This window comes from Plecotus auritus (assembly GCF_963455305.1).
Source record: "Plecotus auritus genome assembly, chromosome: 6".
In the NCBI taxonomy this organism is placed as follows: Eukaryota; Metazoa; Chordata; class Mammalia; order Chiroptera; family Vespertilionidae; genus Plecotus; species Plecotus auritus.
Window position 1 is genome coordinate 51,828,431 of NC_137773.1, and position 20,937 is coordinate 51,849,367.

Consider the following 20,937-nt stretch of genomic DNA (forward strand, 5'->3'; position numbering starts at 1 on the left):
AAATAGTATGTTACACACCTGAAACTAATGTTATACATGTTATACACTTGAAACTAATATAGTGTTATATGTCAATTACATTTCAAATAAATAAACAAAAGTTTAAAAAAGAGATTATAGTTTCCTATAGGTGTGTTAATCCATTTTGTAATTTCTACCTTTGTTTTCCCTCTTTTTTTTAACTCTTTTTTTGAGTTTTTTTCTTTATTGATTAAGGTATTACATATGTGTCCTTATCCCCCATTGCCCCCTCCCCACTCATGGTGTCTGTGTCCATTGGTTAGGCTTATATACATGCATACAAGTCCTTTGGTTGATCTCTACCCCTTACCCCCGCCCTCCCCTACCTTCCCTCTGAGGTTTGATAGTCTGATAGATGCTTCCCTGTCTCCAGGTCTGTTTTTGTTCATCAGTTTATGTTGTTCATTATATTCCACAAATGAGTGAGGTCATGTGATATTTATCTTTCTCTGCCTGGCTTATTTCACTTAGCATAATGCTCTCCATCTCCATCCATGTTGTTGCAAATGGTAAGAGTTCCTTCCTTTTTACCGCAGTGTAGTATTCCATTGTGTAGATGTACCACAGTTTTCTAATCCACTCATCTGCCGATGGGCAACTTAGGCTGTTTCCAAATCTTAGCTATGGTGAATTGTGCTGCTATGAACATAGGGGTGCATATATCCTTTCTGACTGGTGTTTTGTTTTCCCTCTTTTTTTTCTTAACAAGCTTGCTAATGGATTATTTATTATTTTTATTGTTTTCTTTGTTTTCAGTGAACCAGCTCTAAATTTCTTCATCAACGTGAAGAGCTGTAAAGGGTCTGAGATTGTACCCCACATGTGCACCGACAAGTTAGTTTGCTGGTAGAACACAGGCACCTCCCAGGCCTGAGAGAGCTAGAGGATCAGCCTCTGTGCCAGTTCCCTCATTCCACTTCCCACACACAGGTGGACACCACACCTCCTGCTCACAGAGCGGGTTGAGTTAGAGGAGAGGCATCTGAACCCGAAGCTTAGGGAGCTTGCGTCTTTTATAGTGGACAGTAAGAATGTCTGCCCTTGGCTCTGGGTAGAGGCGCTCTCTCTCCAACACTGTTTGCTCCACAAATCTCCTTGAAAAGAGCCCAGAACAGAAGCAGCCGGGCCTCTGCTCTGGGTGTGCAGAAAGGCAACCCCCCATGGCTATTGTCTCCCGACAACGGATTCCATGGATTTTTTCAACTGCATTATATTCTGCTTTCATCAATGAGAGAGAAACATCAATCAGCTGCCTCCTGCACACCTCCCACTGGGGATGTGCCCGCAACCAATGTACATGCCCTTGACCGGAATCGAACCTGGGACCCTTCAGTCCGCAGGCCGACGCTCTATCCACTGAGCCAAACCAGTTTCGGCTCACTGATATCCTTCTTATGCTTGCGTTTGAACTCTGCAATGAAATGGTTGACCATTCAGTTGTCGAAGTCTTCTCCACCTAAGTGGGTGTCCCCAGCTGTAGATTTGACCTCAAAGATTCCATCTTCAATTGTGAGGATTGACACATCAAAAGTGCCACCTCCCAAGACAAAGATCAGCACATTTCTTTCAGCTCCAACCTTTTTGTCTAAACCGTAAGCAATAGCAGCGGCAGTTGGCTCATTGATGATTCTAAGTACATTGAGACCAGCAATAGTTCCAGCATCTTTGGTGGCCTGACGCTGAGAGTCATTGAAGTAAGCAGGTACTGTGACAACAGCATTGGTAACAGTCTTCCCAAGGTAGGCTTCTGCGATTTCCTTCATCTTTGTCAAAACCATGGATGACACCTCTTCTGGATAAAAGCTTTTTGTCTCTCCCTTGTATTCTACTTGGACCTTAGGCCTGCCAGCATCATTCACCACCATGAAAGGCCAATGCTTCATGTCAGACTGGACAACAGCATCATCAAATCTACGTCCAATCAAGCGCTTGGCATCAAAGACCGTGTTGGTAGGATTCATTGCTACTTGATTCTTTGCAGCATCACCGATCAATCGCTCAGTGTCAGTAAAGGCAACATAACTTGGGGTGGTTCGGTTTCCCTGATCGTTGGCAATTATTTCCACTTTTCCATGCTGGAATACACCCACACAGGAGTAGGTGGTGCCAAGATCAATGCCAACTGCAGGTCCCTTAGACATGGTTGCTGGCGTGCGCGTTGAGCTGGCACAGACCGACCAGAGCTGGTGTTCCCGCGTTCAATGAGGCCCCACATACATTCTTAAACTAAAAAGTTTTTACGATGATGACTTTTCCTCTGAGTAAACCTTTGATTACATTTCATAGGTTTTAATACATGGTGTTCACCCAACCATTATTTGCTAAATTATCTAGCTTTTCTTTTCTATTTACAGAAGTCAGAGGTTTTGAACAAAATCCATCAGTCATCTTTGGGTCTCCTTGCTCCCTTGGTTTACTCTGGACGTACTTGTTGATTAAAGCCATGAAGCTCTTTTGAACAGGATCTCTGCGACTTGTGTGCTAAACAAGGTTACAGTGTACTTCATGGCCATTTAAGAGGAAATAGAATTTGGAAGATAAAGGTTCAAGTTCTGACTTGGCTACTGCCTGCTGGCAATCAAATGAACTACCTCCAAGCTTCACTTTTGTCCACAGATGTAGGATTGAATGGCATTATCTCTAATGTCCTTTTCAATTTATGGCTGCAAGAGATTTGGAAGTAGTTTAAGTTAAACTGGTTCCATAGTTTCTAGGCTGACTTGTTATTGAGGCAGCACGACCCAATAGAAAGATCCCTAGTCTCAGGAAACGGAAAGGCTGAGTTCAACCCTTGCCACGGGCAAGCAAATGCCTCAGCCTGCTCACATGTTTTCTTGTGTAACACAGAAGAGAGAAAATCTATGGCCTTGGGGGCCCATGTCCTCCTCTGTTGTAGCAAGAAGCCAGCTCAGTTGGTCAGAGTTGGCTGATGGAGGAAGCAGCTCATGCTGGCCAGGAGCCTCCCCTTTCTCACACGGCTGTTTCGAGGCTCAGGAAGCTCCCTCACTACAGCGTTATCTAGATGAGGCCTCACTTCTTTCTCCAATGCGTGCCGAGCACCGAAGGCTCTGAGCCCCTGTCTTGGGATCTCTCCATGGTGTGTCCGTCCTCTTGCGCTGAGTCCCACACACCTGTCTGGTGGACAATGGGACATCAGAGCCTCAGCACTCCTTACTTCTAGGCTTGTAAGTTTTTCCCCATTGAATCCTATGTTTAGTTTACACCATGTACACTGTTAACATGTGTGCTCCTATTCTTTCTGCACAACCCATACTATTTTTTATGGGTTCCTCACCTGAGGATTTGTTTTTATCGATTTTTAAAAATATATACTTTAAATTGATTTTAGAGAGAGAGAGGAGGGAGAGGGACAGAGAGATAGAAACATTGATGACAGTGAAACATGAACATCGATCGGCTACCTCCTGTATGCACCCCCTTCCCCCGGCTGGGGATCGAGCCCACAACCCAGGCATGTGCCTGGGAATGGAATCGGTGACTTCTTAGTGCATGAGTCATTTGCTCAACCACTGAGCAACACCAGCTGGGCTGTTTTTATTGATTTTGAGAGAGAGAGAGAGAGAGAGAGAGAGAGAGAGAGAGAGAGACTGGTTGCCTCCTCTACGAGCCCTGACCAGGAATTGAACCTGCAACCTAGGTATGTGCCCTGATGAGGAATTGAACCCTAGTGTACAGGATGACGCTACACCAACTGAACCACAATCCATATTATTTAATGAGCCTAATACTAAGTGCTTTACACAATTCATCTCATTTAATCCCCATAACAAGCTTGATAGTTAGGTATATTATTCCCATTCTACAAATGGGACAAGCCTAGTGCTCAGAAAAGTTAAACAATTTGTCCAAGAGGCAGAGCTAGAGTTTTATTTCAAGTCATTTGGATGTCATAGACAATTTTCCTAAAAATGGCACTCAAGGGTCTTATTCAAACAAAATCAATACACTACTACAAATGTTTTAATGGAGGGAGACCTTCTCTAATTTGTCCAGAAGCACCATACAGACTAGCAGCAGTCCTGATGTCATATGGCCATCTCCTAGGAGGCAATTAATACCTGGCGATAAAAATGTATATCTTTTAAATGTTTCATTCAAGACACATTTAACATGCATGAGAAAGCAAAGCGGGGCTCAGAGGGAAGGAAGGAGGGGCAGGGCCAGAGGTGGAGCTTCAGAAAGCCCAGTACGTTGACTTCAGAGGCTGGAGCATTCATGATTCGCTCAGCTTCTCACTCCTTCCTTGCTGCTCTGTTAACTCTACCTCCCAGGTCTCATAGGAAAATGATTGGGAACTAGTGAGCTATGGGTGTTCCATAGCATTGCTGCTTGAAGAAAATGATTTGTTGTCCTGTTGTTGATATGGAAGTCTGTGACATCCTATATAATAAAAGCCTAATATGCAAATCGACCGAATGGTGGAACTACCAGTGAAACGACCGATTGCTATGATGTGCACTGACCACCAGGGGGCAGACGCTTAATGCAGGAGCTGCCCCCAGCCCGCAGGCCAGCCAAGGCAGGTGCCAGTGGGGCCCCCCTCCCTTATGGCCCTGCCGGTTGCCCTGCAGAGGGAGTCAACAGGCAGTGGCGGTGGTGGGGTGGGGCGATTGGGGGTGGTGCCAGGCCTGCCAAGTTGGGTGCCAGTGGGGACCCCCCCTATCGCCCCACCAGTTGCCCCACAGATCGGCCCTGATCACCCATCAGGCCTAGGGACCCTACCCATATACAAATTTCATGCATTGGGCCTCTAGTCTGTTTTATAAAGGCAGATAGGTAGAAATGTTCATTTTTAAGAAATTAACTTGCCCTCGCTGGTTTGGCTCAATGGATAGAGCATCTGCCTGTGGACAGAAAGGTCCCAGGTTTGATCCTGGTCAAGGGCACATGCCTGGGTTGCAGGCTCGATCCCCCCAGTAGGGAGCATGCAGGAGGCAGGAGGCAGCCGGTCAATGATTATCTCACATCATTGATGTTTCATTTTTTTTTTTATTGTACAAAATGTTTTATTTAAATTAAGATTTTAATGAACACTGTTATCTCTTCTTCTTTTTATTTTTTTTTAAAATAAATCTTTATTGTTCAGATTATTACAGTTGTTCCTCTTTTTTCTCCCCATAGCTCCACTCCACCCGGTTCCCACCCCACCCCATGCCCTTACCCCCCCCCCCCCACCTTGTCCTCATCCATAGGTAAGATTTTTGTCCAGTCTCTTCCTACACCCCCCACAGCCCCTTCCTCCTGATAGCTGTCAGTCCACTCCCTTTCTATGCCCCTGATTCTATTATATTCACTAGTTTATTTTGTTCTTCAGATTTTTTATTCACTTGATTTTTAGATTCATTTGTTGATAGATATGTATTTGTTGTCACGTTGTTGATCATAATTTTTATCCTTGCCTTTTTCTTCCTCTTCTTAGAGAATACCCTTTAGCATTTCATATATTGGTTTGGTGGTGATGAACTCCTTTATGTTTTTCTTGTCAGTGAAGCTCTTTATCTGACCTTCAATTCTGAATGATAACTTTGCTGGGTAGAGTAATCTTGGTTGTAGGTTCTTTCTGTTCATCACTTTGTATATTTCTTGCCACTCCCTTCTGGCCTGCATAGTTTCTGTTGAGAAATCAGCTGACAGTCGTATGGGTACTCCCTTGTAGGTAACTGTTTTTCTCTTGCTGCTTTTAAGATTCTCTCTTTGTATTTTGCCCGTGGCATTTTAATTATGATGTGTCTTGGTGTGGTCCTCTTTAGATTCCTCTTGTTTGGGGTTCTCTGTGCTTCCTGGACTTGTAAGTCTATTTCTTTCACCAAGTAGGGGAAGTTTTCTGTAATTATTTCTTCAAATATGTTTTCAATATCTTTCTCTCTCTCTTCTTCTGGCACCCCCCATAATTCGGATGTTGGTATGCTTGAAGTTGTCCCAGAGGCTCCTTACACTATCTTCATATTTTTGGATTTTTTCTTTTTGCTTTTCCGGTTGGGTGTTTTTTGCTTCTTTGTATTTTAAATCTTTGACTTGATTCTTGGGATCCTCTAGTCTGCTGTTGGATCTCTGTATATTATTCTTTATTTCAGTCAGTGTATGCTTAATTTCTGATTGGTCCTTTTTCATATCCTTGAGGGTCTCACTAAATTTCTCGGAGGTTTCTAGAAGATCCTTGAGTAACTTTATAACTGTGGTTTTGAACTCAATATCCAGTGTTTTGCTTTCATCCATTTCTTTCATTTGTGGCTTGTTTCTTTGTCTCCACATTTTGTCTGCTTCCCTGTGTTTGTTTCCGTGTACTGGGTAGCTGCTAAGTCTCCCTGAGTTGATAAAGTGGCCTTGTGTGGTTGGTGTCCTATAGGGCCCACTGTCTCAGCCTCCCTAGTCACCTGAGGTGGATACTCTTGGTGCGCCCCTTTGTGGGCTGTTTGCACAGTCTTGTTGTAGTTAACTCTTGATTGCTGTTGGTATCACTGGGAGGAATTGACCTCCAGGCCAATTGGCAGAGATGACCAGCTGTGTCTATGCTGGAAGATCTGTTGTGCAGGAGACACCCTTATGGGGCAGGACTTGCTTCAGTGGGGCTTTGGTGCTCACTGAGTCTTCCCCTTGACTGTGTCTCTTATGGATCTGAGGAGTTGTAATCCGATATGGTCTCACTCTGACCACTGGGTACACTGGCTCTTGGATCTCCAAGGAGATGCAAGGTCAGCCACTGTCTGGGGCCGCCCAGCAGGAGCTACAGAGACATCTGCAGATTCCTCCTCTTTGTATGGGGTTTGGAAGTGCCCAGACGAGGCCCAGCTGTGAAGCAAGGCCGCTGCTGCTGCCTGGTAGTGGGCCTTCTTTTGGAATCTCTGGGGCTCTCTGACCCAGCTGCAGTTTGTTTTAGGCGAAAGGACAGGCCATTCATATGCAAAAGCCTCTGAGCACAGCTTGGGTGGGGTTGTAAATTGGGTGGGGCGGGGTCTCTGGGAATCACCAGGGCGGAGCAAACAATGGCTGCCCTGAACTGGAGAAGTCCCTGGTTCTCTGCGTCCCACGACCCAGTGCAGGAACAATGATTGCTGTGAGCACCTCTAAGAGTAAGCCACCCTTGTGTTCTTGTCCCGATGCCAGACAGTCCAGTTTCTCCCGTATGTGCCTGGGTCCCCCAGAGTCTTACCTGGAACTGGAGCTCAGAGCAGTCAGGAGCTTGTATCTCCCTCCAGGTTTAAAAAGCAGCACATCCAGGTGCAGCACTTTCCGTGCCTCCGCACCTCTTACTGGTCTCACTGTGCTCTCTTCACCTCCCTAGTTGTGGGACTTCCACTCAGCCAGCTTTCCCGTGGTTCGGTGGTAGCTGTTCTGCTGTTTAGTTGTGGTATTGATATGGTTGTGAGAGGCAGCAAGTATAGGTGTTTACCTATGCCGCCATCTTGGTTTTCTCTCTCATCATTGATGTTTCTATCTCTCTCCCTCCCTCACCTTTCCTCTCTGAAATCAATAAAAATATGCTTAAAAGAAAAAGAAATTAACTTTATTATGTTCCATGAGCTAAAAATGACCCATCGGATCCATAGCGCTTCAGACTCCCATGTGGGAGGGGGTGGAAATCCCTTACCTGCCTACCAGCATTTTGTTACAAAATATCCTTTAATTTTTTTCCATAAGGCTCAAATGTCCTACTTCCACATGCTATTTTCAGTTTTTGTGAGCAAAATACTCTTCTGAGATCTGCCAGCACTCATATGAACTCATTCCCTTCTTTTCTCCATGGCTCGGCATGACATTCTCTGGGGTCCAAGTAGGGCCCAGTCTTCTAGATTCTTCCTTGACTCATCTTGCACCCGTTTTTTTTTAAATATATTTTATTGATATTTTACAGAGAGGAAGGGAGAGGGATAGAGAGCTAGAAACATCGATGAGAGAGAAACATCGATCAGCTGCCTCCTGCACACCTCCCACTGGGGATGTGCACGCAACCAAGGTACATGCCCTTGACCGGAATCGAACCTGGGACCCTTCAGTCCGCAGGCCAACGCTCTATCCACTGAGCCAAACCGGTTTCGGCTTGCACCCGGTTTAAACAGATTATCACTTCAGGGCAGCCAGCAGTCCTCAAAGTGTCCCCAGAAGATTTGCAATAGCAAATGTGTAGAAACACTTTCAAGACCCAGATATGCACATGCATATGTCCATGGCTGGGTGATGTGTCTAAACATGAGGTGAGTGTTCACAGTGGGCTTGTGAAGTAAAGCACAAGGCTTTGCTGTCACATTATAAATCCACACACCTAAACGCAGCTGCATGGAGAGCCACAGAGAAACACAGGCACATAGCCAGACAGAAATAGATACATTACTCAGAGGGAGCTGATGGATGCACGGAGGCCTTCCTGTAAGAAGCATACAAAAGCCTTCCTAGACCGATGAGTTAAAAGGATGCCAGGAACTGGGAGGAAGGTGAAAGTGGCACCAGCTCAAGAAGATAACTGGCTTAGAAGATATGTTCACAGTCAAAAGCAAAATAATAGGGCCCTGGAATTTCATGTAAGTATCATTCCTGGATTGGAATTTGGGACCGAAATAATTCCAACAATCTGATTTGCTATGATTCTTCAGCACTACTAACAAAAGAACTCTGATCTGCACAGAAATGTCCCTAGTAGGAAAGTGGTTTTATGCAAGTTGTATGAATGTTACATCTTGAATTAATGTCCTTTAAACCTATGTATTTACCATTTTACTGATTCCAAGTTCTTCCATATTAGCCTTCTGATAATTAATTTGGTTCTCTGGGAGGTCTCTAATTACTGCTCAACTCAATAGAAACTTAGTAATACCAAAGACAGTTCCTGTTGATTTTTGTGTGTGTGCTTCCTAGGGAAATATTAAATCAGGCATATCTCCCACTGAAAAATAATAAATGTATCCTGGTGGTGCATAAATTAGTCTCCTGAGAGTTTGGTTATTATAAATTCATTCAGTAGAATTTGAGCTAAGAAAACTGAGTTTCTTATCTTTAACATCAGCCAAAACAGAGCTCCCTCAGGGAATTCACCCTAATCCCCATAAGTAAAAAAGAAAAAAGTCAGCAAACAAACAAAACAAAACCGCCAGTGCAGCAGAGAAAGGGACAATCTAAAATAATGGAGTCAACACGGGAAAAGAGAATGACTCCAATATCTGGGTAACAAATCCTTTTGTAAGCCACATAGTTTCTAATTATTTGCTTTAAATTTTATTGGAGAAGAACCTAATCATATTTTTAGCTGGTAGACCATAAAAATTAATGTTAGATATTAGAACACTGTGTGATTATTGGCCTGAAACTTGGAAGGTATTGAGAGAATTAAGTAAAATTGCACAAAATACATTCCATTTTTACCCACTTATTAATGTCAACAGTATTCTTTGGTGGTTGTGTCTATATAAAATGATAAAAAAAGAATTCATAAAGAAGTCTGTGTCATTTAGTCATAATTAACATTAATTAAAAAACTAGAACTAATTGAAAAACACACAATCTCATTAAGAGATACATTTTCAACAAAATTTTACTTTTCACATTTAATAAATATGTTTTTGTTTTGTTAAATTGTATGCTATTAATAATTTTAATAATAACAATCTGAAATAAAATTTTTGTACCCTCAGATCCTAATTGTTATAGGAAATTTAAAAAAATTTGTATTTCAAATTCTATACATATATTTATGGCAGAGATACATGAAAGAGTGATCAATAAAATACTTATACGAATAAAATATATTACATTAGCACACCATTCAAAGGAGGAAATAGAATGGAAGTGAAAGCTCTAGGAGAAAAAGGTACAACACAAAATTTCCAATTGTCAAGAAGCATTTATTCTTGTGGGTTTTGTGTGTGTGTGTGTGTTTTAATTTATTATTTCAGAGAGGAAGGGAGAGGGAGAGAGAGATAGAAACATCAATGATGATGGAGAATCATTGACTGGCTGCATCCTGCATGCCCCCTACTGGGGATCGTGCAGGAAACCCGGGCATGTGCCCTGACCTGGAATTAAACCATGACCTCCTGGTTCATAGGCCGAAGCTCAACCACCGAGTCACACTTGTGTTTTTAAAAATGGATATTGTGGTTTTCAAATTGCTGGGATTTTATTCCAGTAGATGCATTTAAAAGAGTGACTTGATGATTTTATTTAAAAATGTCAGTATTTTAATACACCAGGACAGCAGTGCTCAGGGCGCCCCTAGATAGCCTCAGGAGGGGGCTGGCCACCAGAAAGACGAAGTCATTAGAAGGTTGGAACTTTCAGCACCACATGCTGACTTCTGGGAAGGAGGAAGTGGGGGCAGGGTGAGGGGGTGAGGCTGCCATAGCGCTACACAACCTCTTGAGCGAGATTCAATGAGCTTCTGGGTTGGTGAAAGCATCCATGTGTTATGTACCTCACCCTATGTACCTATTCATCCATATCCCTTACATCCTTTAAGTGAATGTTTCTCTGAGCTCTGTGATCCAGTCTAGCAAATTAATCCATCCTGGGGATGGGGGGGGGGGTTGCTGTGGACACCTCCTATTTATAGACAGTCGGTCAGAAGCACAGGTGACAACCTGGACTTGTGATTGGTGTCTGAAATGGGGACTGTGGGGGACTTCAGCTCTAACCTGTGGTATCTGAGGCTGTCTCCAGGTAGTGTCAGAGTTGAGTTAAATTTGTAGGACATCCAGGCAGTGTCTGCTGAGAATTAGAGAATTGCTTGGCAGCGTTGAAAAACACACCTGACGACCTAACCCAGGGAGATAGGCAAACCCTGGGGACTGAGCGACTCTTGTTGTTGTTCTGAGGCAGCTATGGTCCATCTGTTGTTTTGGGCTCTAGCTTGATGCCACGTCTGAAATTCTTGCCGTTCCCCATATAGAGATCTTGTTCTTTCGGCGGGTCAAATAATCAAATCAACATGAGAGATGGACAAGAGAAAATAAAATTTAATTTTGTGCACACGGGAACTGCCTATACAGGAGATAATTAGAGACCCCGCATACTCCCTAAGAGGTTCAGGGATGGAGGGGGACTTCCTGAGCTTGGGATCAGGTAAGGCGCCTTGGAGCTTCAGAGGGTCATTGCAAGTGGATAAGAAAAGCATATGTTCCGTAATTAGTAGTTTCCCCTGCCTTACAGATAGGTCCAAAGAAGTTATCTCTGACCATCTCTTACTATGGACAAGGCCTCTAATTCAAAGAGTGGGGAGGCAGAAGTGTCTCTTGAGCCTGCAGGATGTTGGTCTCTTTTAGCTCAGACTAATCTGCATACCAGAAGCACTTCTAGGGGTGGCTCATTACCAGCCCCTGCACCCCCTCCTGAGATCAAGGAGGTGTCTGCAAAATGCCAAGGGTTGTTCAGGCAGAAGGAATTCACCAATTCCTGGAGCACATTGTTATCTTTGTTTCTATTTAATCAAGGACTGGCCTGGGAGAAAAGGCATTACATCATCCAGGCAATCTCTCATTGGCTGCCCATTCCCCAAGGGGAGGGTCTTTTCCCAGCTGCTTAGATCTTGTAAGGATTGTATATATGCAGCATAGAGAACTGTCCTGTCACGTCAGTTTCCAGGTTCAATGCCTCTGATGTCACTAGGTTAGGGCAGGAGTGTGAGGTAACACAAGGATGGGACTTGAAGTTGGCAGAACGGTGCACCTTGTGTTAAGCAAGCTGCTCCAAGCCTTGTGTTTTCCACTTTAAGGTTGCTTTCGGTTTTGCAGCACAACATTAATTCATAATGCAATATGCATGAGGGACAGGGATAATGAAATTGTGACACGAGCTCTTCCCTTTAGTGTCCTCTAAGATGGGATGCAAATGAATTGGTTCTGTTGGTGCATTTTGTCACAAAGCTTCGCTTCTCCATCCCTGCAAGGATGCTGCTCCTGAGCTTATGCGTTTCAGGTGCCTTCTTAGTTTTCATTACCTGTCTCATTTCTTGAAGGTTAATGATTGAAGTGATTTTTTAAAAAGGTCTTATACAATGATGTTGAAGAAAGGAGGAAATAGTCACAATTTCTTTTCTTTAATTTGATGTTCCTTTTGGATGAGAAGAAGAATGAAAATGAATATCTCATTTACTTGGCAGTTAAAAATCAACATAATTCATCAAACAGTCCCGATCATTTGATGAAAAAAAAAAAAAGTAAAGAATAGAATTTCAAAGGGATTTCATTTAAAAATAATCACTGGGCATGTACCATAATAAAACTTGTAATGGCCTTTTTATTTTTCATTTCTGAGCTCATCTTTAGTGAAATGACTTGGTGAATAGAACCAGGGCGATGGCCTGGGAGACAAAGCTCCTTGGTTTCCGAAATAATGAGAAGGAGCACACTCTGGGGCTTAGTCCTTCTCAGGAACTCAGGGCTCCTCTGAGTGGTCTTGTCTGACCCCAGGCACATTCCCTCAGGGCTGGTGGGGCCTGGTGGGGCCAGGCAGGGCTGGTGGGGCTGGAGGTGGGGAGCCTGACCACCCCTGCTACCTTTCTCCTGGCCGGGAGGAAGCCCTGGAGGTGCTATGGCTTTTCTGAGGACACACAGCCCTTGAATCAAGGGAAGCCCAGAGCTGGGAACTCCTGGGAAGAGCCCTGTTCTGTATAAGGCTCTCCCAGAGTCACATCCCACAGCCCCCTGGGGCCAGTCCTCTGAGACAGGGACCTCCTGCAGCCTGTTAGCGTCGCAGAGATCAGGAAGATCTGACCCAGCATGTGTGTTTTGTCTGTCATTCACATCAGTCTTCTTGGACTGCAATGGTGTCCAAAGGCATTCTTCAATAAAACTGTGTTTTGTGAAGAGCTTTACTGTTTTCAGAGAAAGTTTGGGGTGATATTTTTACATCTGAATGTTAAGATCCAATATGGTTTTGTGGTTCAAAGCTCAGGCTATGGAGTTAGACTGGGTTGGGCTCCTGGATTTAACACTTACTAGCTGTGTGGCCTTGTTAGTGAAAACTTGCTGAGCCTCAGTTTACTTTTTTTTTTTTTTTTTTTGTAAAACTGGGATACTAAATCCACATCAAAAGGTTGGTATATGAATTAAATAAGATCCTATCTAATAAAAGAGTAATATGCAAATTAACCATCACTTTGCTACACCCACAGGCCACGCCCACCAGCCAATCAGGTGTGAGTATGCAAATTAACCCAACCAAGATGGCTGCGGCCATGGAGCAAGCAGGAGGCTTGGGTTTCCCCGGCGATGGAGGAAGCCAAGCTTTCCGCATACCCTGGCGGGCCCAGGCCTCCTCTCAAGACTACAAAGTTTCAATTATAGAAGATACATAAATCCCAACCAAAATGGCAGCTTCCACAGAGCTGGAGAGAGCAGGAGGCTTGAGTTACCCCCGGTGATGGAGGAAGCCAAGCTCCTGCAGCCCTGGCCTGCCTTGGCCTCTGCTCAAGGCTAAAGAGTTTCAATTATAGAAGATAAATAAATCCCAACAAAAATGGCTGCAGCCACGGAGCAAGCAGGAGGCTTGGCTCTGCTCAAGGCTACAAAGTTTCAATTATAGAAGATAAATAAATCCCAGATCCCAGGGCCTCCGCTTGGGTCGCTGGGGGGCATGGCCAGCCTGCAAACCACCACAGGCCCCTCGCCCAGGCCACCCCATGCCCCAAGGGAACCCACACTCTGAACCAGGACACCCTTCAGGGCAAACCAGCTGGCCTCCACCCATGCACCAGGCCTCTATCCTATCTAATAAAAGAGTAATATGCAGATTGACCATCACTCCAACACACAAGATGGCTGCCCCCATGTGGTCAAAGATGACTGCCCCCATGTAGACACAAGATGGCTGCCACAAGATGGCCAGCAGGGGAGGACAGTTGGGAGGGACCAGGCCTGCAAGGGAGGGCAATTGTGGGCAATCAGGCCAGCAGGGAAGGGCAGTTGGGAGGGACCAGGCATGCAAGGGAGGGCAGTTAGGGGTGATCAAGCCTGCATGGGAGGGCAGTTAGGGGTGACCAGGCCGGCAGAGGAGGGAAGTTGGGGGCGACTGGGCCTGCAGGGAAGGGCAGTTGGGGTGGGGGGGACCCAGGCCTGCAGGGGAGAGCAGTTGGGGAGGACCAGGCCTGTAGGGGAGGGCAGTTAGGGGAAAACAGGCTGGCAGGGGAGCAGTTAGGCATCAATCAGGCTGGCAGGGGAGTGGTTAGGGGGTGATCAGGCTGGCAGGCAGAAGTGGTTAGGGGCAATCAGGAAGGCAGGCAGGTGAGCAGTTGGGAGCCAGCAGTCCTGGATTGTGAGAGGGATGTCCGACTGCCCGTTTAGGCCCGATCCTACTGGGATCGGGCCTAAACGGGCAGTCGGACATCCCTTGAGGGGTCCCATATTGGAGAGGGTGCAGGCTGGGCTGAGGGACACCCCGCTGCCCCCGTGCACGAATTTCGTGCACTGGGCCTTTAGTTGTATATAAAATGCTTGGCACAGTGCTGAGCACATAGTAACTTAAATTTCTTTTTCTTCTGACACTACTATTGTAAATCTCACATATTGTTGAAAGGCTCTAAATTGCCTAATCCCTCTCTCTCTGCAGAATAACCCTACAGTGTGTATATCCGGGAAAGCTGGAGTGGAGAAGGAAATAGTTTTGGTCTCCACTTAAGGAGTCCCTCTGTTGGGTTCTTAGGGGCGGGGTCAAGGCTGGCACAATTCCCTGGGGTCCCCAGCCCCACTAGAAGCAACCCTGAGGGTTGTCAGGGTGAGGGACTGGAGCCTGCAGCGAGCAGTGGCTGGGCCCCGCTCCCCAAGGGCTCTGCCCACTGCCCCTATCACCCCTGTATGTCTGCCATTTGCTGGAATTGGAGAGAGTCTACTGGGCTCTCATTTTAGAGGACAGAACATTTCCAATCTTTAAAAATAATTTTTTTTTTTTCCTACAGAAGTGTTTCTGCTGCAGATAGTGGAAACCAGATGGTTCTGGTAAATAGTTAGGCAATAGCTTCTCTCATCAACCTATTCACAACTATTGACCTGGGAGGGGTGAGGAGTCTGCCTGGAATACAGGAACCTGCTGACAGTCAAGCCAACTCACCCCCAAGGGCTATGAGAGCGACTTTCCAGATCTGCCTCCCACCAGGGGAGAAAACGCTTTGTGCCCGAATGGGAAGGCCTGGTGACTAAGGCCTGTGGCATTCTGGGGCTCGAGAACCCTTGTGCTGTCAACCCCTGAGTGTAACCAGAGAATGCTCCAACTTCGCCAGAGAGAGGAAGCTTGTCTCCAACATGGGGTTCCAGAGGAGTGCCAGCCCATGAGCACCCTGCTGGAGCAGCCACCGGCTTGGAGGGGTTGGGCCGAGTCCCCTCTCAGCCAAGCTGGCAACTTGAAATACACGCCCTGGGAATTCCCAATGACGCTCAAGGGAGGGGACTTTGCCATCCAGCTGGTGGAGGCTGTGAGTCATGGAGAGCTGGATATTAATCGTGATGAAATCTCGTTGTGGTCGCAGACCCGTGAAGCCTGAGATATTTTGGCTGCAGAGACACAGAAACCATTTCCACAAGATGCATCTTCAGGATTTCGCACCAGTTCTCGAATCTAACCATTTATTGTCATTCACTAAAAAAGCCTCACCTGAAGATATGTTTTTATTGATTTTAGAGAGAGAGGAAGGGGGCGAGAGAAACATTGGTGTGAGAGAGAAACATCAATTGGTTGCCTCTCATATGCACGCTGACAAGGGATTGGATTGCAACCTACGTATGTGCCCTGAGCAGGCATTGAACCTGTAACCTTTTGGTGTATGGGATGATGCTTCAACCAATTGAGCCACACTGGCCAGGGCTGGGGGATCTTTTTGTTCACTGGATTAACTCCAGCCTCTAGAACAAGGTCTAGTAAATAGTAAGTGTTCAATAAATATTTGCTTAATGAACAACTGAAAATCAGTGGTCTACAGGAATAAATGCAACAAGATGGCCCATCCTTGCTGTCTTATGTTCCCTCTTAGTTTCTGGAAACCAAGAATACAGTTCAGTGGTATGAAGTACATTCACATTGTGCAACCATCACCACCGTCCATATCTGGAACTCTGGTCATCTTGCAAAACTGAAGCTCTGTAGCCATTAAATAATAACTCCCCTTCCCTTCCCATGCCCAGCCCCTTGCCACCACCATCTACTTTCTTCATGATTTTGACTGTGCCAGGCACCTCAGGTAAGTGGAATCACACAGTATTTGTCCTTCTATGACTGGTTTATTTCACTTAGCATGATGTCCTCAAGGTTCATCCATGTCATAGCATGGGCCAGGATTTCTTTCCTTTTTCAGTTGAAAATTTGTATTATCCAGTAGCACCTGTTATTCCCCTCCAGTTCCCTTCGAGGGAACCAGTCCCCTCACCACATTCATTGCCTGTCCAGCTTAGAGCAAGAAACCAAACTTGACTCCAGGGTGAAACCATGAGGTCAAAAACGGTCTATCACAGGGTTTCCAGAAAGCTCTGTCTCCCATGTTGTCCACCAGCTCAGCTGGGCTCACTGTCCCATGGTTCCACACAGACTAAGGTGCTTTGTGCAGATAGGAAAGTGAAACTCTGAACATGCAAAACGAACCAAATCTGAAGGTGACTGTGTACATTATAAAAGGATTTTTTCATTTAGAAAAGAAACCAGTGTTGAGTGCCAATACATAGCAGCTTCCTGGTGCAAATGAGTGCTTGTCTATTTGACTAAATGGTTGGGAGTCAGAAAAACCTCAAACTAAAATGTTAGCAGGTCAAAGTGATCCTTTGATGATCAGTCAGAAATGATGGCAAATTATCACTAAAATGTTGAGAAAAAAATTTATATACTCCCTCCTCTCAAATCATCTTATAATGACACTTTGAAAAACACATTTTTGACATGAAGCTGAGCATATTCATACCTGCAGCTGCCATGTGGAACAGTCTGGTGTTGCAACTCACCCAGAATCACAATCCAAAGACTGTAGCCGGCAGCATTCTCACAAGCTCAGGAGATGAAATAAGTCGGTTTACAGACAGGCAGACAAAGCCTGACCCATAACTTCTCATTTACAAGCAGCACACACACAATCTTTTTATGTATATGGTTTGTTAAGAAAACACACACACAAAACAACTTGCTTTTCAATCACAATCAAGGTTTAAGGGCTTTGGAAAGCACTGTTAAGTCTTATAAATTGCACCCTAACTGGTTTGGCTCAGTGGATAGAGCGCTGGCCTGTGGACTGAAGGGTCCCGGGTTCGATTCCGGTCAAGGGCATGTACCTTGGTTGCGGGCACATTCCCAGTGGGGGATGTGTAGGAGGCGGCTAATAGGTGTTTCTCTCTCATCCATGTTTCTAACTATCCCTCTCCCTTCCTCTCTGTAAAAAAATCAATAAAATATTTAAAAAAAAATTGTAAGCAGCCACTTACCATACAGCATTAGTCTTCCAAATGACTATTAAATGGACCATACAACCATGGCTATTTGAGGAGAAAGTGTTGTAATAAACATAACCTGAAGTTTTGTACTTTACAAGAGAGTATTAGTATTCAAAATAAAATAGTCAAAAGGACATCCGCAAAGCCTTCGGAGGCTATGTGCTTTATGCAACTTTTATCGACTTCTTGGTTAAATACACAATTCCAGTCGATTTCTTTTAACTCTAAGGACAAAATTCAATTTCTCCATAAGGAGAAGATCTCACACGGCAAGCAGCAGGTAACTAGATATGTGTCCATCTTGACAGACTTGAAACAAGAGATGATCATTTCTGTCACCAGAGGGCACCAAAGCTCAAGTTGCCAGGAGGACGGCAAACCACAGGGTCACAGCTCAGGGACTAAAACCCGTGACTGCTCTTTCTTTCCATCAGACAAGCCCTTACCTAATTATTTCAGACGACTCCTATAAGGGGTAACTTCCCTAGCTTGTTTTCATAGCCCAGTTTATTATTTAACAACTCTCCCAGCCAAGAAATTCTCAGTACCAGCTCATATATTCATTCATCTTATATGTATTTATTGAGCACTCACCAGCCCCAGAATAGCAGTGGTGGACAAGCAAGGCCATGCCTCTGCCCTCTTGCACTTGCAATCCAGGAAAGTAGATGGACATTAAACCAACGCTCATGCCCTGACCGGTTTGGCTCAGTGGATAGAGCGTTGGCCTGAGGACTGAAGGGTCCCAGGTTCGATTCTGATCAAGGGCATGTACCTTGCTTGCGGGGAGTGTGCAGGAGACAGCTGATTGATGTTTCTCTCTCATTGATGTTTCTAGCTCTCTATTCCTCTCCCTTCCTCTCTGTAAAAAAATCAATAAAATATATTTAAAAAAAAACCAACCGCTTACAATTATGGGTAATGGCGAGGGCCGACAGGGGCTATGGGAGCAGTGAGCCAGGTTCTAATCTTACTGGTGGGATCATGGAAGTGTATTAGTTTCCTGTGGCTTCTGTAACAAAAGACAATGAACTGGTGGCTTAAAACAGCAAAAACTTATTCCCTCACAGTTTCAGAAGCCAGAAGGTGAAACAAGGTGTTGCAGGGCTGTACTCCCTCCAGGTGAGAACCCGTTCCTTGTCCCTCCCTCATCTGGTGGCTCCACATTCCTTGGTGTGTGGCTGCATCGCTCCTGTTTCTGCCTCTATGGTCACATTTCCTCCTCTTCTTGGAGTGCCTGCATTCTAAGGATACATGTTATTGCTTTTAGGGCTTGTTATAGGCTGAATTGTGTCCTCCTAAACCCATATGTTGAAGCTATAACCCCCAATGTGACTGTATGTGGAGCTATAGCCTTAAAGGTAATTAAAATGAAATGAGGTCCTAGGGGCGGGCCCGATTCCATAGGACTGGTGGCCTTAAAGGAAGAGGAAGAGGTGTCAGCAGCCAGGAAGAGAGGTCGCACCAGAAAGCAACCCTGCCAGCACCTTGATCTTGGACTTTCAACCTCTGAAATGCTGAGAAAATGATTAAGCCACCCAGCCTGTGAAATTTTGTGATGGCAGCCCCAGCTGACTGATACAAGGCCCACCTGGACCATCCAGGACAATCTCTCGAGATTTTTAGCTTACTCACATCTTTTTACCATAAAGGCAATAGTCACAGCTTCCAGGAATTAGGACATAGAATAGCTTTTTTTTAGGGGGCGGTGGTGGAGGGAGGCACCATTCAAACCTCTGTGGAAGGCTTCCCAAGGAAGTGACATTTAAGCAGAGACCAAAGTCTAAGTGAGGGCTGGAGGTTGAGAGAAGGAGAGGCCTGTAGGAAGACTGTCTCAGGGAGGGAGGCGCGCAGGGGTGGGGAGGGGTGTGGGGTAGGGGAGGAAGGGGCGCTGTGAGGTGTGCAGAGCAAGGGGAGAGGCAGAGAAGAAGGGTCCTGGGAGCCCTGACTGGGAGTCTGCATTTTATCTTTGGGGCCATGGGAGTCTTAGAGGATTTCAGAGGAGGGGAAATGGGTGCAGGACAATCCGATGAACATTTTCGATCAGTCAAAGTGTTTGCGAGAGCCAGGCAGAAACCAGGGGGACCAGCCGAGAGGGCTTTGCCACACACCCTAAGCCAGGGCTGGTGGCCCAGACCAGTGAGTGGAGCTGGATGGAGAGGCATTTAGAAAAGCGAATTGGAAGACCTGACTAGTGACTGGAGGTGAGGAGTGGAGAATAACTCCTGAGTCCTGGCTGGAGCACGGAGTTAAGTAGTGGGTTGTTACTATGACAAGGGGACCTGCAAGAGGAGAGTGTTGGGAGGAAGGAAGGGCTAAGGAGGAGCTCATGCTGGGTTTGTAGGAGAAAGCTCCAAGGGGAGGCGGCCAGTGGTCGGTTGGCTGTGTGGAGCTCAGTAGAAAGATCTAGACTAGAGGAAAAGGCCTGGGCATTGGCCGACTTTACACAGTAAATGACGTCTTAAGAGTAAGTAAGCTCATCCAGGGAGAGTTTGAAGGGTGAAAAGAGCCTCGGACAGAATCCTACGAGAAAATACAGAACAAAACACATCCTTTAGAGGGGAGGTCAGGGGGTCTAGAAAGGAGGCTGGACAGGAGGGGAGAGGGAGACTATTTGAGACCAGTGAAGGCTGGTGTCACAGGAAGTGCTGAGCAGAGCGTAGTCTGCAGGGGCAAACGATGTTGCCGGTGCAGAAGATGGAAGCCAAAGGGAGCTCACGCAGAAGCTTGGAGGCTCTGCTGAGAGGCACCTGGTGCTGTGGAAGCGAGGCCAGCCGGAGTGGGGTGAGTGGGGGGTGTGGATGGAGAAAATAGACAACTTTGAAGGTGAGGAAGGAGACAGGTTGGTAGTGGGGACCGAGGGAGAGTTTTGGTTTTATTTTTTAAGGTAAGAAAAATGAATATGTTAAATCCTGATGGAAACTGTCCACAGAAAGGCAGAGCCTGAGGATGAAGGAGGAGCTAAGGAGTGGCTGAGTCAGGAGGCTGGGGCAGAGGAGGGTGACCGTCCATCGTACCTGGAGGACAGGGGAGAAGACAGGTATAACGACTTGGTGGCAAATGTTGTGGGTGTTCTTTACTGGCAGCATCTGTTTTCCTCTGGATGAAGCAGGGTGGGGTGATCTGCTGAAGGCACAGAGGAGGAGCTAGGTCTGCAGGTAGAGGCTTGACAGAGTCACCCGGAGATCAGAAAAGAGTTGACCCAAGAATCTAGGTGGGGCTGCAGAGGTCAGAGATGTTATCTGGGGAGAATGAGTAAGCTAATTGGAAGGGTAAGAAATTACTTTGTTCTGTAGGATTTCCTAGGAAGAGAGAAGCTGGTATGACAAGGCCATGGGTATGCCCATGAAGTGAGGTGCTCTGGTCCTCATGGTGGATCTCGAAGTCACCTGAGATACTAACAAATCTTTTAGTGGCAAGAGTTCCAATCAAGCCCTGACTGGTTTGGCTCAGTGGATAGAGGGTCGGCCTGCGGACTGAAGGGTCCCAGGTTCGATTCCAGTCAAGG

General features: G+C 45.8%; 1 protein-coding gene across 1 annotated transcript; it reads right to left on the minus strand.

Annotated features, from left to right (window-relative positions):
- Positions 1–1,439: 1,439 nt before the first annotated feature.
- Positions 1,440–2,224, minus strand: LOC308251253 (heat shock cognate 71 kDa protein-like). The gene has a single exon (XM_080674397.1). It carries the CDS (start codon positions 2,160–2,162, stop codon positions 1,455–1,457), a length of 708 nt encoding a protein of 235 aa, XP_080530523.1. The 5' UTR covers positions 2,163–2,224; the 3' UTR covers positions 1,440–1,454.
- Between the last annotated feature and the right edge of the window lie 18,713 nt (positions 2,225–20,937).

What these genes read in the sequence shown, in the direction of transcription:
- LOC308251253 (XM_080674397.1), bottom strand. Translation starts at nt 2,162, where the DNA reads ATGTCTAAGGGACCTGCAGTTGGCATTGATCTTGGCACCACCTACTCC.